This window comes from Podarcis erhardii, assembly GCF_964252035.2.
Source record: "Podarcis erhardii genome assembly, chromosome: 14".
Classification (NCBI taxonomy): Eukaryota; Metazoa; Chordata; class Lepidosauria; order Squamata; family Lacertidae; genus Podarcis; species Podarcis erhardii.
In genome coordinates this window covers 15,761,685-15,779,992 of record NC_138503.1, presented here as the reverse complement: position 1 = coordinate 15,779,992, position 18,308 = coordinate 15,761,685, and the positions used below count along the sequence as shown (strand labels likewise).

At 46.6% G+C, this 18,308-nt stretch overlaps 1 protein-coding gene across 5 annotated transcripts in view; it reads right to left on the bottom strand.

The window, feature by feature from the left end:
* The window catches only part of PDE8A (phosphodiesterase 8A), a 198,463-nt gene that overhangs the window by 30,082 nt on the left and 150,073 nt on the right, over positions 1-18,308 (bottom strand). For all 5 annotated transcript variants that reach the window (XR_014150840.1, XM_081838860.1, XM_081838862.1 and 2 more), the window contains exons 3-8: positions 16,495-16,685; positions 14,012-14,068; positions 10,899-10,956; positions 8,782-8,870; positions 4,772-4,850; positions 4,072-4,209 (exon numbers count right to left, since the gene is read on the bottom strand). Coding sequence is in view for 4 of the 5 variants with exons in the window: in XM_081838860.1 (XP_081694986.1) it covers positions 4,072-4,209; positions 4,772-4,850; positions 8,782-8,870; positions 10,899-10,956; positions 14,012-14,068; positions 16,495-16,685 (612 nt within the window). In the remaining variant the exon portion in view is untranslated. The remainder of the gene's footprint in view (positions 1-4,071; positions 4,210-4,771; positions 4,851-8,781; positions 8,871-10,898; positions 10,957-14,011; positions 14,069-16,494; positions 16,686-18,308) is intronic.

Genomic DNA, 18,308 nt, shown 5'->3' with positions numbered 1-18,308 from the left:
TTTGATGTTGGGTTGTGCTTTTGCTATTTCTTTGCTGGGAGCTACCCAGAGTGCCTGGGGCAAGCCAGTCAGACGGGCGGCGAGCAAATCAACCAACACATAACTAGCTCCATAGTGAGCAGCTCTTATGGGAGGGGATAATCTGTAATTTTCAGTTCCTCTCCGTTTTCCATTCTGAAGTTCAGTTCCCCACATTTCCATCCCAGTTTGTCAGGAGATCAAGGGTTCTGAAGCAAGAGGGGAAGAAAGGCTTTTCTTGCCTTAAAGGTAAAGGTAAAGGGACCCCTGACCATTAGGTCCAGTCGTGGCCGACTGTGGGGTTGCGGTGCTCATCTCGCTTTATTGGCCGAGGGAGCCGGCGTACAGCTTCCGGGTCATGTGGCCAGCATGACTAAGCCACTTCTGGCAACCAAAGCAGCGCACGGAAACGCCATTTACCTTCCCTATTTATCTACTTGCACTTTGACGTGCTTTCGAACTGTTAGGTGGGCAGGAGCAGGGACCGAGCAACCGGATCTCACCCCGTCACGGGGATTCGAACCGCCGACCTTCTGATCGGCAAGTCCTAGGCTCTGTGGTTTAACCCACAGCGCCACCCGCGTCCTTTTCTTGCCTGCTGATATCAGACAAACCCACAGAGGCCTCCAGCCTGAGGATGTGGCACTGTCTTCCTTGGACTCGGAGGACTCCATTGCCGAAGGCCCACCCTGCAAGTCCAGTGGCTCCTCAGGACTAGTAATTCAGCTGATGTGACTTCTTGTGTATTGGGCTCAGTCTCTTTTCCTTGCTGAAGCAACGTCAGAGTTATGTGTTGCTCTTCTAACGCATCTTGAGCCCTGAACCCAGTCTGAGCTCTGCTGTACCTTGAATCTGCCACAACCAGCCTGAATCTCTTATTGCCTCACCTCACAAAGAGAATTTTTTTGTCCGAGACCCAGTCTGAGCCTCACAGCATGACAGAGGCGAGGGATGAGGAAAGGGTTAGCGTTAGGGTTGTCTCCCTGCCTGTCCTAGCTATTCCTTTTTTAAAAAAAGCAAAGGAAGACTGCTAAAGCACCAAGCGGCATGCTTAATTTGGCCCTAAGTCTGAATCGTGGCCCCACGAAAAAAGGTCCACATATATTTAAAGAAAGCTTGAACTCCTCATTTTATGACCAAGGAGAGGTCGCTACCATGACCCGATCTGAGCACGTCAAACAGCCATGCTCACCGATTTCGCACACAGATTTGCCAATTTCACCCCAGATAATTGCATCCGAGCTTCATGACAGGAGGCACAGGCAGAGCAGCTGCCTGTGGAAGGATTCCGTGGGCAACCCGCCACATCAAAAAAGGCATTAATCCTGAGTGCCACAATCCTACTAAGCATTCACAGACCTCTTTTGAGGGTTCTGGCCCCTTTATGTCCATAGAAGCACAACCACTCAAGCCCTTATTACTGGTGCGCTATCGCTACAAACACAAGGCCTGGCACGCACATTTATACCAGTCAGGCTGCGCATCAGTAGTTGGAAACCTCCAGCCCTCCAGATGTTATTTGACTCCTAATCGCATTGGCCCCTGCCAGCACAGCCAATGGTCAGGGCGTATGGATGTTGTAGTGCCAACTAATATTTGGAGGGCCACAGGTGTGAATGTTCTTTTGCACCAGGCCAAGCCTCCCTCGGCCTTCGTCTGGGCCTTTTAAACTCAGCTTTTTGGCCTGCTTTAGCTTTCATGAGTTTTATTCTCTGCTTCCTCTACTTGGTTGGAGTTTTATTTCTCTCTCTGCTTGGTGTTTACCTGTGACAGGGCCTTTTCAGTGGCAGTTCCCCATTTGTGGAACTGGTGGTGTCTGCCTGCCTCCCTCATTATTGACTTTCAGGATAAATTTAAAAATACAGTCAAACCTCAGTTCCCAAACAGCTCCGTTTCAACTCCTGAATGCCAAAAACCCGGAAGTAAATGTTCCGGTTTTCGAAAGTTTTTGGGAAGTCGAACGTCCAACGCGGCTTCCGCTTGAGTGCAAGAAGCTCTTGCAACTGAACAGAAGCTGCACCTCAGTTGTTGAACGTTTTGGAAGCCGAACGGGCTTCTGGAACAGATTACATTCAATAACTGAGGTTTGACTGTATTCTTGCTTTATACAGGCATTTGATACCTGAAAAACATTGTTCATGGCACTTCTGAGATCACTTTTTAGAATGTATAAAACTGTTTTTATTTTTAAAAAACCCTCTACTATTGATGTATTTGCCACGAGCGGTAGTCTCGTAATCTGGTGAACCGGGTTCGCTTTCCCGCTCCTCCACATGCAGCTGCTGGGTGACCAAGGGCTAGTCACACTTCTCTGAAGTCTCTCAGCCCCACTCACCTCACAGAGTGCTTGTTGTGGGGGAGGAAGGGAAAGGAGAATGTTAGCCGCTTTGAGACTCCTTCGGGTAGTGATAAAGCGGGGTATCAAATCCAAACTCTTCTTCTTCTTCCTTCTCCCCTCACAGAGCTACAATTCCCAGGGTTCCCCGGGAAGACGGGTTGATTCTGAAAGCACTCTGGAAATGTTGCTTTGTGAGGAGAAAATGGGTGACCTGACAATTCTCAGCACCATGAACGAAAGACAGCTCCCAAGATTCGGGGGGGGGGGGCAGCCATGACTGATTAAAGTGGTATGCTACTGCTTTAAAGGAATAATGCAGATGGGGCCTAACGTAAGCTGAACAAACAAAGTTGCTTTAAGATCATGCTATATTTTTTCCTTGTTAGTTATTTTAACCTGAAAAGATAATTTCCCTTTTTCTGGAGGCGGTGTATTAACAATGTAAACAAATAAAACAAGTTGTAATCAAATGCAATTTCAGTTGGTGCAAAAAACACCTGCCATTTTAGTTCTCTCCCCCCCCCCCCACTTGACATATTTGAAAGTACTCCTGGGAACGCTGTGGAACACGTTCACGGCCAGATGCAAACGGCAACCACAGCATTTCCTTTCCAGATTGGGCTTTTGATGCAGGCGCACCATGACTCATTTCTCTCTTCCTTCCACTCCTGCATGCATTAATGTCCGTAGGGCCTCTGATTCACTGCAGCATCTTCATCGAATGCAGCGTCAACAGCTTGGGACTTCTGAAGGTGGCACCCACCGCCGCCCATTCATCTCACCTGACTCACACAGGGCAGCATGTAAGCTGTGACGTACGCATGTCTTTGAAGCGGCAACCCATCTGCCAGCCTTTCGTGCCCACACAGCAACGGCTTAACTTCCTCCTCCGTGGCTACTTAAACCTTGTTTGCTGCCCTAGGAGGGGCAAGGCTGTCGCTAAGGGAACGTGCCACATACCTATCTTTTCAGAGGATTCTGGCATGAATGCTCTGTTCGCATGTTGGAAGGCGCAGGAGAGGTCGGCGCAATCATTTGCACTTGGTTGAACCTGTTGAGTTGTCTAGGGCGCAATCTGCACCGTGCATTTACAGCAACAGTATACCACTTCAGTGTACCTGAAGGAGTGTCTCCACCCCCATTGTCCAGCTGAGGTCCAGCTCCAAGGGCCTTCTGGCAGTTCCCTCCCTGCGAGAAGTGATGTTAAAGGGAACCAGGAAGAGGAGGGCCTTCTCGGTAGTGGTGCCTGCCCTGTGGAATGCCCTCCCACCAAATATCAAGGAAATAAGCAACTATCCTACTTTTAAAAGACACCTGAAGGCAGCCCTGTTTAGGGAAGTTTTTAATGTTTAATGCTGTATTGGGTTTTTAATATTCGATTGGGAGCCACCCAGAGTGGCTAGAGAAACCCAACCAGATGGGTGGGGTATAAATAATAAAGTATTATTATTATTATTATTATTATTATTATTATTACTTCAACAGGCATGTATGCTCATCCTATCTTATTTATTTATTGCATTTGCATGCGGTGCAGATCAGTTTCTGTGGGGCCGTTGCATTTTATGTTCGGAGCAGCCTTGCCAAATAGATGGGGCTGAGAGACTCTGACATCCCAAAGGCCTCAGAGTTAGCTCTGTGACTGAGCAGCCCAGTCCTAAAACACCACCCCGTCAGGTTCACCGCTCAGGTGCCAAACCAAGGCATGCGCTTACCTTTTCTATCTTGATGCAAGAATTAATAGTGTCAAGGAAATCAGCTTTTTTTTCATTTGTAGGCACTTCTGTTAGTTCCTTTCCTATTAATTCGCCTTTCTGATAGCCCATCACGGTTTCAAACGCAGGGTTTACGTACTGCAAGATTTAAATAAAGCACTCCAGTCAAACCAAAAGGAAAGGCATGGTCGTCAGCCTGCAGATTTTAAATTTTGCTGGGCATTTCTAAAGCAGTACTTCCTCTATACAAGGGGGGGCATATCAACCCAGCCTACTGCATCTGGTATCATATGCAATGTCAGGTCTACATGGGTGGGTACAGGCATGGCTTCAAAGGAACAATAAAAAAACAACCCAAAGGCAGGTCCATTAACTTAAATGGGTCTGATTAGCACTGGATACCAACCTCTGTCCAGTAGCTCTGCAACTTATGCACATTTAACTTGTGCACATTCAGTTTTATAACAAATTAAAAAGAGGTGGAAATGGCATTGACAATCCCATCCACCACTGAACCCAATGGGTTTTGACTATACACTATTTTGGCTTTGGGCTCAATCTCCGAAATGTAACCCCCGCATAAATGGTGAGTTTATCATATTTACAATACAATAACATGGCTATAACACCGTGAACCGGAACTGAGTCATACAAGGCATTGGAACAGCATTTGACACTCGTAAAAGTAGCCAGAACAAACCTGTATTACATGGTCTTCACTTGTAATCTCAATGGCTTCTTGACTTTTCTCTAACGCTGTAAAGATTGAATTACAAGCCCTGCAAAGGAAAGAAAGGAGTGGACTCATTAGATTCGAATTTCACGGCTTGCAATTTTGAGGGCTATAAATGACCCAAAAAAACCCACCACCACCTCAGAGCAATACATTCAAGAGAGATGATTCTGCTTTGAAGAACAGTAGTAGGAAGTTAGACAGGCCGCTTGGCCTTTTGCCTAGCCCAGCAAAAAGAGAAAGTTGGCCTGTGTAGAGGCTAACTTATTTATACAGAAAGAGAGTGTGTGTCATCAGTAAACTCATTGCATTTCAAACTACCAGAGAGCAGGTCTTTGTCTCCAGGGGCTTACACTTTAAAATGTGGCATCTGAGAGACAACAGGAAAAAGGGGAAGGAAACAGAGAGAGGGTAAAAGCCTGATGAGAACCTTTATTCATTTATTTATTTCAGCTCTACCATCAGTTCCCAAACTTTGCCCCTCACTGACCACTTGGAAACTGCTGAGGGTCTTGGCAGACCACGTCATGATCTTTTCCTCCTGCTGTAACAACCGTAACATGCTGTGCCAGCAGCTGTACGATTCCTAACTGAATCAAGATGGAACTTCTTAATTCTAGGCTCCCACTAACTTTGCTACGAATCCTGTCCTCCCAAGTGCCTTCTCCCCAACATCATTTCCGACCCATCCTGCTCGCCTTCCGAATGGACCTTGAGGTTCTAATATGGCAGGGCAGCAGATGCTGTGGCTGCTCCTGACATGCCGTATTTTTCGCTCTATAAGACGCACTTTTCCCCTCCTAAAATGTAAGGGGAAATGTGTGTGCGTCTTATGGAGCGAATGCAGGCTGCGCGGCTGTCCCAGAAGCCAGAACAGCGAGAGAGATCACTGCGCAGAGCTCCCTCTTGCTGTTCTAGCTTCTGGCTTAGCCGCGCACAGCCCCTTCAGGGCATGGGGAGCCTTCATCCCACTGCCCTGAGGAGGCTTCGCATGGTGAAGCCAGAAGCCACAACAGCGAGAGGGGTCGCTGTGCAGTGCTCCCTCTTGCGGTTCTAGCTTCTGGCTTAGCTCCTCTGTCCCTTCCCCCACCTCCCGGAAAAGCCCGCAAGAGCTGCGCTTCCTTTAAAGAGCCGCGGAGCATGTGTGCGGCTCTTGGGGAAAAGCCCGCAAGCGCCGCACACACGCTCCTCGCGACTCCTGAAAGGGAGCACTGAGCAGAGCCTGAGATGCATACAGGCTCTGCTCAGCGCTCCCTTTAAAGAATTCCCCCCCCCCTTGCATTCCCCCTCTAAAAACTAGGTGCGCCTTATGGTCAGGTGCGTCTTATGGAGTGAAAAATACAGCACTTCACAAACACCTTGTAGACTAACGCCACTTCTCCCACCCTAGAAGTCTCCAGAGGAGAGATCTCAGCAATAGCAGCTCTTCCTCTGTTGATGGGAATCGTAGATGGGAATCCACAGCCCTCCTGTGCTACTCAAAACTCTCACAAGACCCCGCCATGACACCTACAGCCCACCTCCTCTGTTGGAGGCAGTGAACCTCTGAACGCCAGTCGCTGGGAATCACAAGTGGGGTGACTGTTCTTACACTCCTGGCCTGCTTGTGGGCTTCCCATAGACATCTGCTTGGACATCATGAATACAGGATGCTAGGTAAAGGTAAAGAACCCTAGACGGTTACCGTAAATTTCGCTCCATAACACGCAGATTTTTCCTCCTAGAAAGTAAGGGGAAATGTCTGTGCGTGTTATGGAGCGAATGCCTACAGATGGCGGGGGAATCTGCTGCAGTTGTGAGCAGTCTGTGGCTTGCTTTGAAACAGCAAAGCAGGTGTAAGCGGCTCCTGTCAGCGAGCCGAGCTGGGGAGGAGGGAGAGAAGCAGAGCGGGCTTGGCTGCTTTAAAAAAACCCCGTCCTCTATATTCCTCTCTCCTCCCCACTGATCTGCTAAGTAGCAGCGAAGCTTTTCAGCCAGCCTAGCCGGGAGGAGGGAGAGAAGCAGAGCGGGGTTGGCTGCTTTAAAACAACCCCGTACTCTCTGTCCCTGCCTGCAGTTTTTTGCTGTCCGATTTTGGATTAGCCACTGTAGGGGCTGTGTGTGTGTGTGCTTGAGCTATCGTTCTCCTCCTCCTGCTTCCCCTTCGCTCTCCCTGCGCCCCTGCGCTCTCCCTCCGACTTTAGAATTGACACTCTGTGTCTGTGTGTGTGTGAGAGAGGGCTCCTTCTCCTCCTCCTGCTTCCCGTTCACTCTCCCTGCGCTGTCCCTCCGACTTTAGAATTGACACTCTGTGTCTGTGTGTGTGTGAGAGAGGGCTCCTTCTCCTCCTCCTGCTTCCCGTTCACTCTCCCTGCTCTGTCCCTCCGACTTTAGAATTGACACTCTGTGTGTCTCTCTGTGTGTGAGGGCTCCTTCTCCTTCTCTTGCTTCCCGTTCACTCCCCCAGCGCCCTGCGACTTTAGGGCCAGTTCCCTCTCTGCGTGTGTGTGTGTTTTGACCTCACTGCGCTCGTTGGGGGAGAGTGTTGGTCACAATTTTTCTTGATTTGTCTCAGAGTGGTTACTATCATGGTTTCCTTGCCGGGGAGGAGGGAGAGACGCAGAGCCTGCTTGTTCTAAAGGAGCAAAGCCGGAGAGGAGCCTCTCCTGCATTATCAGCAGCATCCTTCTCCACACCCCCCACGCGAGCTCCTTGTCCCTTGAGTTCTTTTCCTTCCCTCCCCACTTAAAACGTGGTTACAAAGCACGGATCCACATGGATCCTCAGGATTTTTGCACTAGGTCACCCCAAATTCACCATCAGATCACATAGCATATCCATGGCTACAGCCTGCACCAAAAAACACACACACCCACTGTTTCATGGGGTCGCAATGGCGCAAAAACGTGGTTACAAAGCATGGATCCACATGGATCCTCAGGATTTTTGCATTGGGCTACCCCAAACTCACCGTCAGATCACATGTCTGTGGCCACAGCATGAACCACAAAAATAATATATCCACTGTTTCGTTTAGAATATTTTTTTCTTGTTTTCCTCCTCTAAAAACTATGTGCGTGTTATGGTCAGGTGCGTGTTATAGAGCGAAAAATACGGTAAGTCTAGTCAAAGGCGACTATGGGGTTGTGGCACTCATCTCGCTTTCAGGCCAAGGGAGCCAGCATTTGTCCACAGACAGCTTTCCAGGTCATGTGCCCAGCAGGACTAAACCGCTTCTGGCGCAACGGGACACCGTGATGGAAATCAGAGCGCACAGATGCTAGACCACTTGGCTGGACCCAAAAGCCTCTTCTTTCTTAGGGAAATGATCTCTTCTTACCAGCAGGTTAGCTTCCACACACAAGGGGTTTTTTATTTTCGTTTTAATTATTGAATTTATATACAGCCCTATACCTGGAGGTCTCAGGGCGGTTCACAGAACAAAATCAAAACATAAAATCACAGAATATAATAAATAAAAAGAACAACCTATAATGCCCCCCCCCCCATTTTAAAAGGGCATAGGATGTCGGTCAAATCAATGAAAGGCTTGGTTAAAAAGGAATGTTTCTGCCTGGCGCCTAAAGGTGTATAATGAAGGCGCCAGGCGAACTTCCTTGGGGAGAGCATTTCACACTGCAGAGAAGGCCCATTCTCATGCAGCCACCCTCCGGACCTCAGGTGGAGGAGGCACATGAAGAAGGGCCTCAGAAGATGATCTCAGGGTCCGGGTAGGTTCATATGGAAATAGGCAGTCCTTGAGGTATTACGGTCCTGAGCCGTTTAAGCCTTTATAGGTCAAAAGCAGCACTTTGAATTGGGCTTGGAAGCTAATTGGTAGCCAGCGCAGTCGGACTAGGATTGGTTTAATATGCTCAAATCATCTTGCTCCGGTTCTCATGCCAAGAAGAATGGGACTTAGGAGTCTGGCAACATCTGGAATGACACAGTATGCTACACCACTGTATGCTAATGATGTTTAGCTTAGGTAAAATTACCTTAGTTTGAATTGTGCCCGCACTTCTCCAAATTCCAGCTGAATGAGTTCGTTGTAACAGGCCATGATGTTGGGATTTTCTACATATCTCTGTTTAAAAAGAAAAAAGTGCAATGTCTGCATTGATTATTTATCTCTAAATAGAGATGTGATTTAGGTAGCAAATTACTTACAAATAGCAAATTATTTCCTGAGGAAAGACATTCTGCACCCCACACCTGCCCAGATGTCTGCTCAACTACGAACAGGTTCCTGACAAGGGCAGATATACAACACTTACTGGATATGGGATAGAATGTCATTGGGCACATGCGCACACTTGTCATGCTTGTTAATATATTTAGTGGTGCATCAGTCAATGCTGGCAGCAGTTACCTAACAAGGCAAGCGCGTCTACAGAGGAATAGGTCCCATTGATCCCAATGAGACTTCCACTTAGGTTCAATGAGTCTATATAGCAGCCGGGGGATAGAGAAATCTGCCAATTTTGGTTCCCAAAATTTCTCATTTTTCCAGTCTTAAATTCAGTTCTCCACATTTCTGCATAAATTTGTGCTGTAGGGGGGGAAATTTATCCCAATTAAAATCCAGAAGCATTTTAATGCATATTTCTCCTAATAAACCTATTTTTGTTTGCAGCTCTGACTAACAGACATGCTTTTGCAAAGCAACCCCCTCCAATATATTGCATTTTTGTATGCAACTTTTATGCATGCTGGCTGGAGCTCTAAGAGGAAGAACCACTTTTATGGGGAGGGGAATACACTGCAACATTTTGCCGCATGCCCTACTTGTTATTTACTTGGCATATAGGATGGCATGCAAAAAGTTGTCAGCATTCATTTGCTCCAGGTGTCAGCAAACTTTTTCAGCAAGGGGCCAGTCCACTGTCCCACAGACCTTGTGGGGGGCCGGACTATATTTTGAAAAAAATAAAATAAAAAATGATTGAATTCCAATGCCCCACAAATAACCCAGAGATGAATTTTAAACAAAAGCACACATTCTACTCATGTAAAAACACGCTGATTCCCGGACCATCCGTGAGCCGGATTGAGAAGGTGATTGGGCTGGATCCAGACGGTCTGGGAATCAGTGTGTTTTTACATGAGTAGAATGTGTGCTTTTATTTAAAATGCATCTCTGGGTTATTTGTGGGGCATAGGAATTCATTATCCCCCCCCCAAAAAAAATAGCCCGCCCCCCCCACAAGGTCTGAGGGACAGTGGGCTGGCCCCCTGCTGGAAAAGTTTGCTGACCCCTGTTTATTGCCTCACCTCACACAGACACTTCCTTTGTCCAAGACTAAGATTACCAGATTTTTTTCAATGAATCCGGCGACATTTTTTAACTTTAGTCGGAATGAGCTATCCAGGCATGACAAGGACTTTCTTATTCCAGCGGACATCTAGGGTGGCTTTTATTGTTTTACTCTCTGCATGGTTTGTTTTTATGTACACCACTTCGAAAGGCTAATGATAAAGCAGTATATAAGTGCCCTCAATAAGTGTGTGTGTGAGAGTGTGTGTAAGTGTGTACACACACACACACACACACACACACACACCGTACTTTTCCGTGTATAAGACGAGGATTTTTTTTACTGTAAAATAATGTTTTAAAAGGCAGGGGTGTCTTATACACAGACAGTGCGTTGTGGGAGATGGGTGATTGGTTGCAGGCTCGAGCAGGAGCTTGTCAGTGGCGATTTCGTTGGTGATTGGTGGCTGTGTGAAGCGCTTGATTGGATTGGCTGCTGCTGCATTGGGTGGGTGGGTGATTGGTCACCGCGGCAATTGTTGCTTTGGAACGGCTGCAGCCTCTGCGATTTGAGCAATAGTCAGCGTTTGTCAGTCTGGTAAGTGATTTTATGACAACCTACCCCCCCCCCCGTAAAAAAGCTCAACAACTCTGGGCCCTCTCCCCCCATTTTCTTAAATTGGAGTCCCCAAAATTAGGGGGAGTGTTAGTACACAGAAAAGTACGATTTGCCCCCAAAGTAGGAGCAAACAGGTATCTATTCCTGGGCGTTCACAAAATGAATCTGAGACTATCAGTATTCAGAGGTGAACTAAATATAGATGGGCTGCAAATATCAACTTCAAACGCCATACTTACCCTCGTGAAGCCAGCAGAAATGAAGGGTAATATTGAGGATTCTTCACGATCTGCATGCCTTAAAAGGAGAGGAAGAATGGACAGATGTCAGACTTTTATTTTTCTCCCAGACAAAAATGTTAGCATCTGCAGTCTGCTGTCAAAGGACACTTTGCAAATAAGGTGCATGAGATGTCTGTCACGGCCGTACTCCAGCAAAGGTCACATAGGCATAATTCCTACTGGATTCCATGGGAACTTCATGTTTTTTAAATCTACATATATATCTAAAAATGCACAACCTGCTTCCCAGTTATAGCTCCCTCCTGCAAGTCTGAAAGAACATTATTACAACCATAGCTGTAAAAAAACACATGCTACAAACAGTAAGTGTGATACAACACCAGTGAAATCAGCCTCCATCTACTTTAAAACTTCCTCCATTCCATATAGAAAGGTCCAAACCAGGGCTGAGGAACTTGTGGCTCTTCAGATGTTGCTGGACTCAAACTCCCATCAGCCCCAGTCAGCATGGCCAGTGATCAAGGATGATGGGAGTTGTAGTCCACCAACATCCAGACGGCCATAAGTTCCCCATCCCTTAGTTTGTATGTTTTAGTTACAGCTAGGAATGTAAGTAGGAATATTTTCTGGTTCCATTCTATATTCATCGCATGCGACATTGTTTCTCTTCTGCTGCGGCGTGTCTTCCGCCAAAAACTACATTATTCATCTTGCTGTCTGCTGTGGCGAAACTATGTAACTGTTGTTCTTTATGTAATTAACTACATAAATTATGTTGTCATTACATTAGCCGACTCCGTTAATTCCAGTGCAAAAGAAATACAATGCAAACTTTGGGGCGGAGGGATGTAATTGATTACGTATCGTTTGCAGGTGGAAAGCAAAGACAGCAGCAAATACTAATTGTATTCTCTGGATTGATTTCCGTTCCGGACATGGGAGGCACAAGTCACACTGGCAATTTCCTCTCCTCTTTCCATCAGGAAACAGCCAAAATGAAGCTGTCTATTCCTTTTATCCCTTAAGAAGTGTCAAATACCGTGTGTCCTTGTTTATTTATTTTAATTCGGGTTATTTAAAAGCAAATATAAACGATTTAATATTTGTAAAAGTGGTTTGCGTCAGTGACGGTTCCGGGTTTTTTTAGGTGGGTCGGTGGTCAGTAGACATCCTCAACTGACCGCCAGGAATCTATCCCATCTCACTGCCATTGTTGCCAACTGCAGATGCTCCATCCCACTATGGCCAACCACATGCCCACAGGAAATCTACAAGTAAGACATGGTGCCACAGTGCTCTCCCTGCTTGAGATTCCCAGTACTAAGGTAAAGGGACCCCTGACCATTAGGTCCAGTCGTGGCCGACTCTGGGGTTGCAGCGCTCATCTAACTTTACTGGCCGAGGGAGCCGGTATACAGCTTCCGGGTCATGTGGCCAGCATGACTAAGCCGCTTCTGGCAAACCAGAGCAGCGCATGGAAACGCCGTTTACCTTCCCGCCAGAGTGGTACCTATTTATCTGCTTGCACTTTGATGTGCTTTCGAACTGCTAGGTTGGCAGGAGCAGGGACCAAGCAACGGGAGCTCACCCTGTCGCGGGGATTCGAACCGCCGACCTTCTGATCGGCAAGTCCTAGGCTCTGTGGTTTAACCCACAGTGCCACCCACGTCCCATTCCCAGTACTGCTTCCATTCATTTATTCACTGGCTTGTGGGATGAGGTCACCAGCATTACTCAAGCCAATGTTGAAGCCTAGAGGGCGCCCTTGGCCAAAACAGTCTTGCCTCCCTTTGGGACCAGAATCCTAGTGGTGAAGGAACCAAGGGAGAGTTGCAGGCCCTTATTCAAAAGCCCCCCCCCCGACTTTCAAGATTTTGGGGTACAGTGTTCAACCCCTCTCCCCAGTTAAAGAGGTGGCTCTGGTGCCATTATGTGTGGTTTTACACATGGCAGAATGGGCCGTTTTCTTGAAATCTCCTTTTTTGTGGGGCATCATTTGCCACAGAAATAACTACCTGCCCCCAAGTCCATGTTTAGTAGCTGCACAGCCAACTAACATCGCAAGGTAAGGTGGGAACGTGATAAGAGTTGCTCAAGGTTATGCAGTGTGGAGAAAGTGAATAGAGAGAGGAGCACATGGGTGCTCAACGGAGTTGGGAATGAGGCAGATGTAGAACTTACAATGGCATTATTCATAGCAGCAAGGCCAGTAACAGTCGGACATTGGAAATCCCCAGAGACACCAGATATCATGCAATGGTAAATGAAATTCTGGAATACAGGAAGGGGGGTCTCCTCGTGAAGCATGAGGACTCCTCACGTACATAAGGGTGCTACCCACTCATGCACATTTCACTTACATGCGGGGGGGGGGGGCTGAACATAACCCCTACATAAGTGAGGAGTTCCCCATACAGCTTTTTGACAAAGTCAATACAGTGGTGCCCCGCAAGACGAATGCCTCGCAAGATGAAAAACCCGCTAAACGAAAGGGTTTTCCGTTTTTTGAGGCGCTTCACAAGACGAATTTCCCTATGGGCTTGCTTCGCAAGACGAAAACGTCTTGCGAGTCTTGCAATTTTTTCCGCTCCCCCCCTTTTTCTAAGCCGCTAAGCCGCTTAGCCGCTAATAGCCGCTAAGCCGCTAATAGCGCTAATCCGCTAAGCCTCTAATAGGGTTGCTTCGCAAGACGAAAAAACCACAAGACGAAGAGACTCGCGCAACGGATTCTTTTCGTCTTGCAAGGCACCACTGTATATTATAAGAGGTGCAAAGAAGATTGAGCTGGTCACAGATTTATTGAGAGATGGTGCTTGTTTATTAATTTCTGGAGCTGGAAATGTCATGACAACCTTCAACAGCCATGTTCAATTGAATTTAAAGTGATCTGAAGTGTCAATAACTTTGCGGTGCAATCCTAGCCACCCAAAAGTAGGTCCTATTGAATTCAATGGGGCTTACTCCCAGGTAAGTGAAATTAGGGTTGTAGGCCACACTGGTTTTCAGAACTATAGGCTTAAAACCACAACCTTTCCATTCAAGTATTATTTTACATGTGAACAAAAAACAAAACAAAACAAAAAAAAAACATAATGGGAATTCTCATTTACCTCCTCACTACACCAATGATAACAGTGTTTTCGGACGGCTTTCTTGTTCTAATGGACCTTTAAAAACAAGGAGGGAAATCAGAACAATAAATTCCACAATACATCTTGAAGTAAGCAGGGCAGTGTTTATTTTGTTTCCATTAACAGATGTTTAAATACCGCCCCCCCCCCCGAGCTGAATCTTAACTATTGATTGGAAAAGCTTTCCTCAACTTGGTTTCCTCCAGATTACTTGGAAAGCAATTCCAATCAGCCCCAATTAGCACAGCTATCATAAAAGCCACTAATTCATAATAAAAAGATCAAATATCATCAAAACATAATCACATATTTGAAAATGAAGATTGCTAATTTAAATTTATTTCAACAACAGTTTTAGACTGTTTAACATTAATATACCCAAACAGCATAGGCAGAAAAAAAATCATAATATAAATATACATTATACTAAGGTAAAGGCAAAGGTAAAGTCTACATCCCAATCCCAAAGAAGGGAAGTGCCAAAGAATGCTCCAACTACCGCACAATTGCACTCATTTCACACGCTAGCAAGGTTATGCTTAAAATTCTACAAGGCAGGCTTAAGCAGTATGTGGACCGAGAACTCCCAGAAGTGCAAGCTGGATTTAGAAGAGACAGAGGAACCAGAGACCAAATTGCAAACATGCGCTGGATTATGGAGAAAGCTAGAGAGTTCCAGAAAGACATCTACTTCTGCTTCATTGACTATGCAAAAGCCTTTGACTGTGTCGACCACAGCAAACTATGGCAAGTTCTTAAAGAAATGGGAGTGCCTGATCACACCTCATCTGTCTCCTGAGAAATCTCTATGTGGGACAAGAAGCTACAGTTAGAACTGGATATGGAACAACTGATTGGTTCAAAATTGGGAAAGGAGTACGGCAAGGCTGTATATTGTCTCCCTGCTTATTTAACTTATATGCAGAATTCATCATGCGAAAGGCTGGGCTGGATGAATCCCAAGCTGGAATTAAGATTGCTGGAAGAAATATCAACAACATCAGATATGCAGATGACACAACCTTGATGGCAGAAAGTGAGGAAGAATTAAAGAACCTTTTAATGAGGGTGAAAGAGGAGAGCGCAAAATATGGTCTGAAGCTCAACATCAAAAAAACGAAGATCATGGCCACTGGACCCATCACCTCCTGGCAAATAAAAGGGGAAGAAATGGAGGCAGTGGGAGATTTTCTTTCTTGGGCTCCATGATCATTGCAGATGGTGACAGCAGTCACGAAATTAAAAGACGCCTGCTCCTTGGGAGAAAGGCGATGGCAAACCTAGACAGCATCTTAAAAAGCAGAGACATCACCTTGCCAACAAAGGTCCGTATAGTTAAAGCCATGGTTTTCCCAGTAGTGATGTATGGAAGTGAGAGCTGGACCATAAAGAAGGTTGATCGCCGAAGAATTGATGCTTTTGAATTATGGTGCTGGAGGAGACTCTTGAGAGTCCCATGGACTGCAAGAAGATCCAACCTCTCCATTCTTAAGGAAATCAGCCCTGAGTGTTCACTGGAAGGACAGATCGTGAAGCTGAGGCTTCAGTACTTTGGCCACCTCATGAGAAGAGAAGACTCCCTGGAAAAGACCCTGATGCTGGGAAAGATGGAGGGCACAAGGAGAAGGGGACGACAGAGGACGAGATGGTTGGACAGTGTTCTCCAAGCTTCCAGCATGAGTTTGACCAAACTGCGTGAGGCAGTGGAAGACAGGAGTGCCTGGCGTGCTCTGGTCCATGGGGTCACGAAGAGTCGGACACGACTAAACGACTAAACAACAACAACAAAAGGCAAAGGACCACTGGATGGTTAAGTCCAGTCAAAGGCGACTATGGGGTTGCGGTGCTCATCTTGCTTTCTGCCCTAGGTAGCAGGCGTTTGTCTACAGACAGCTTTCCGGGTCATGTGGCCAGCATGACTAAACCGCTTTTGGCACAACGGAACACTGTGATGGAAACCAGAGTGCACGGAAATGCTGTTTACCTTCCCGCCACAGAAGTACCTATTTATCTACTTGCACTGGTGTGCTTTCAAACTGCTAGGTTGGCAGGAGCTGGGACAGAGCAATGGGAGCTCACTTGTCGCAGGGATTCGAACCGCTGACCTTCTGATTGGGAAGCCCAAGAGGCTCAGTGGTTTTGACCACAGTGCCACCCGTGTCCCTTATACTATACTATACTATACTATACTATACTATACTATACTAGTAGTAACACCTCGAATTTAGACCAGTAGCAAATTGGCAACCATTGCTGATCTCTGAGCAGAGGTGTTACTATATGCTGACAAGGTCTCAGTCCTGTCAGGAATCATGTTGCAGCTTCTGGATCAAGCCCAAGGTAAGCCCCAAATAGAGTGCATTGCAGTAGTCCAGTCTTGAAGGTTATTAAACTTGGAGTTGAAATGTATCAATATATCCCCCCCCCACACACACACCAAGCGCCGAGGACAGAGCACTCACCTGCATAGAGCTTCTGCATCAAAATATCTTGAATGCCTATGATCAATAATAATGATTTCATGGTGTTTCTCCAGAAAGCACTCGAGGGCAGATTCCGGCGTCCTGGCAATGTTACACCGAAATCCAGCTTTTTCACATGCCCAGCAGAATCCATTACTCTGGTTGTCTTCTTTGGCAAACACTAGAAGTACCTAGGCTCAAGGAAAAGAGAAGGGGAGTGAGCGTTTTTCATTTCACACACACAAACACATATATACAGTCGTAACTTGGAAGTCGAATGGAATCCGTTCCGGAAGTCCGTTCAGCTTCCAAAACGTCCGAATACCAAAGCGTGGCTTCTGATTGGCTGCAGGAAGTTCCAGTAGCCAGTCAGAAGCTGCGGAAGCCCCATCGGATGTTTGGCTTCCAAAAATAGTTTGCAATCTGGAATAGTCACTTCCGGGTTTGCGACTTTCGAGAACTAAGCTGTTTGACTTCCAAGGTATGGCTGTATATCACATCACACACACACACACACACAGAGCGAGAGCGAGAGCGAGAGCGAGAGAGAGAGAGAGAGAGAGAGAGAAGAAGAAAAGAAAAGAGAGAGGAAAAGAGAGAGTTTAAGCAATTGGAAGAAAAATGGTGCACATGTTTAACTGACTCATTCACCGCTACAGCATTTCATTGTAAAGTGAGCTACATTTCTTTCCCATCTTTCCTCCAAGGAGCTCAAGCTGGCAGAAATACCGTATTTTTTGCTCTATAAGACTCACTTTTTCCCTCCTAAAAAGTAAGGGGAAATGTCTGTGCATCTTATGGAGCGAATGCAGGCTGCGCAGCTATCCCAGAAGCCAGAACAGCAAGAGGGATTGCTGCTTTCACTGCGCAGCGATCCCTCTTGCTGTTCTGGTTTCTGGGATTCAGAATATATTTTTTCTTGTTTTATCCTGCAAAAACTAGGTGCGTCTTGTGGTCTGGTGCATCTTATAGAGCGAAAAATACGGTAGTTCTCTTCCCCATTTTATCTTCACAGCAACCCTGTGAAGTAGGTTGGGCTTAAAAGACAGTGACTGGCCAAGGCTTCGTGGCTCAGTGGGGCCTTGAACCCTGGCCTTCCGGGTCTTAGTTTTTTCTTGTCTTTCCTTTTACAGTGGTGCCTCGCAAGACAAAATTAATCCGTTCCGCGAGTCTCTTCGTCTAGCGGTTTTTTCGTCTTGCGAAGCACGGCTATTAGCGGCTTAGCAGCTATTAACAGCTATTAGCGGCTTAGTGGCTTTAAGAAAAAGGAAAAAAACTTGCAAGAACTCGCAAGACGTTTCGTCTTGCGAAGCAAGCCCATAGGGAAATTCGTCTTGCGGAATGACTCAAAAGACGGAAAACTCTTTCGTCTAGTGAGTTTTTCGTCTTGCGAGGCATTCATCTTGCGGGGCACCACTGTATATATCATTTTGTTTCGTTTTATAAAGGTAAAGGGACCCCTGAAAATTAGGTCCAGTCGTTGCCGACTCTGGGGTTGCGGCACTCATCTCGATTTATTGGCCGAGGGAGCCGGTGTACAGCTTCCGGGTCAAGTGGCCAGCATGACTAAGCCGCTTCTGGCGAACCAGAGCAGCGCACGGAAACGCCGTTTACCTTCCCACCAGAGCGGTACCTATTTATCTACTTGCACTTTGACATGCTTTCAAACTGCTAGGTTGGCAGGAGCAGGGACCAAGCAATGGGAGCTCACCCCATCGCGGGGATTCGAACCACCAACCTTCTGATCGGCAAGTCCTAGGCTCTGTGGTTTAACCCACAGCACCACCCGTGTCCCTTGTTTCATTTTATATATC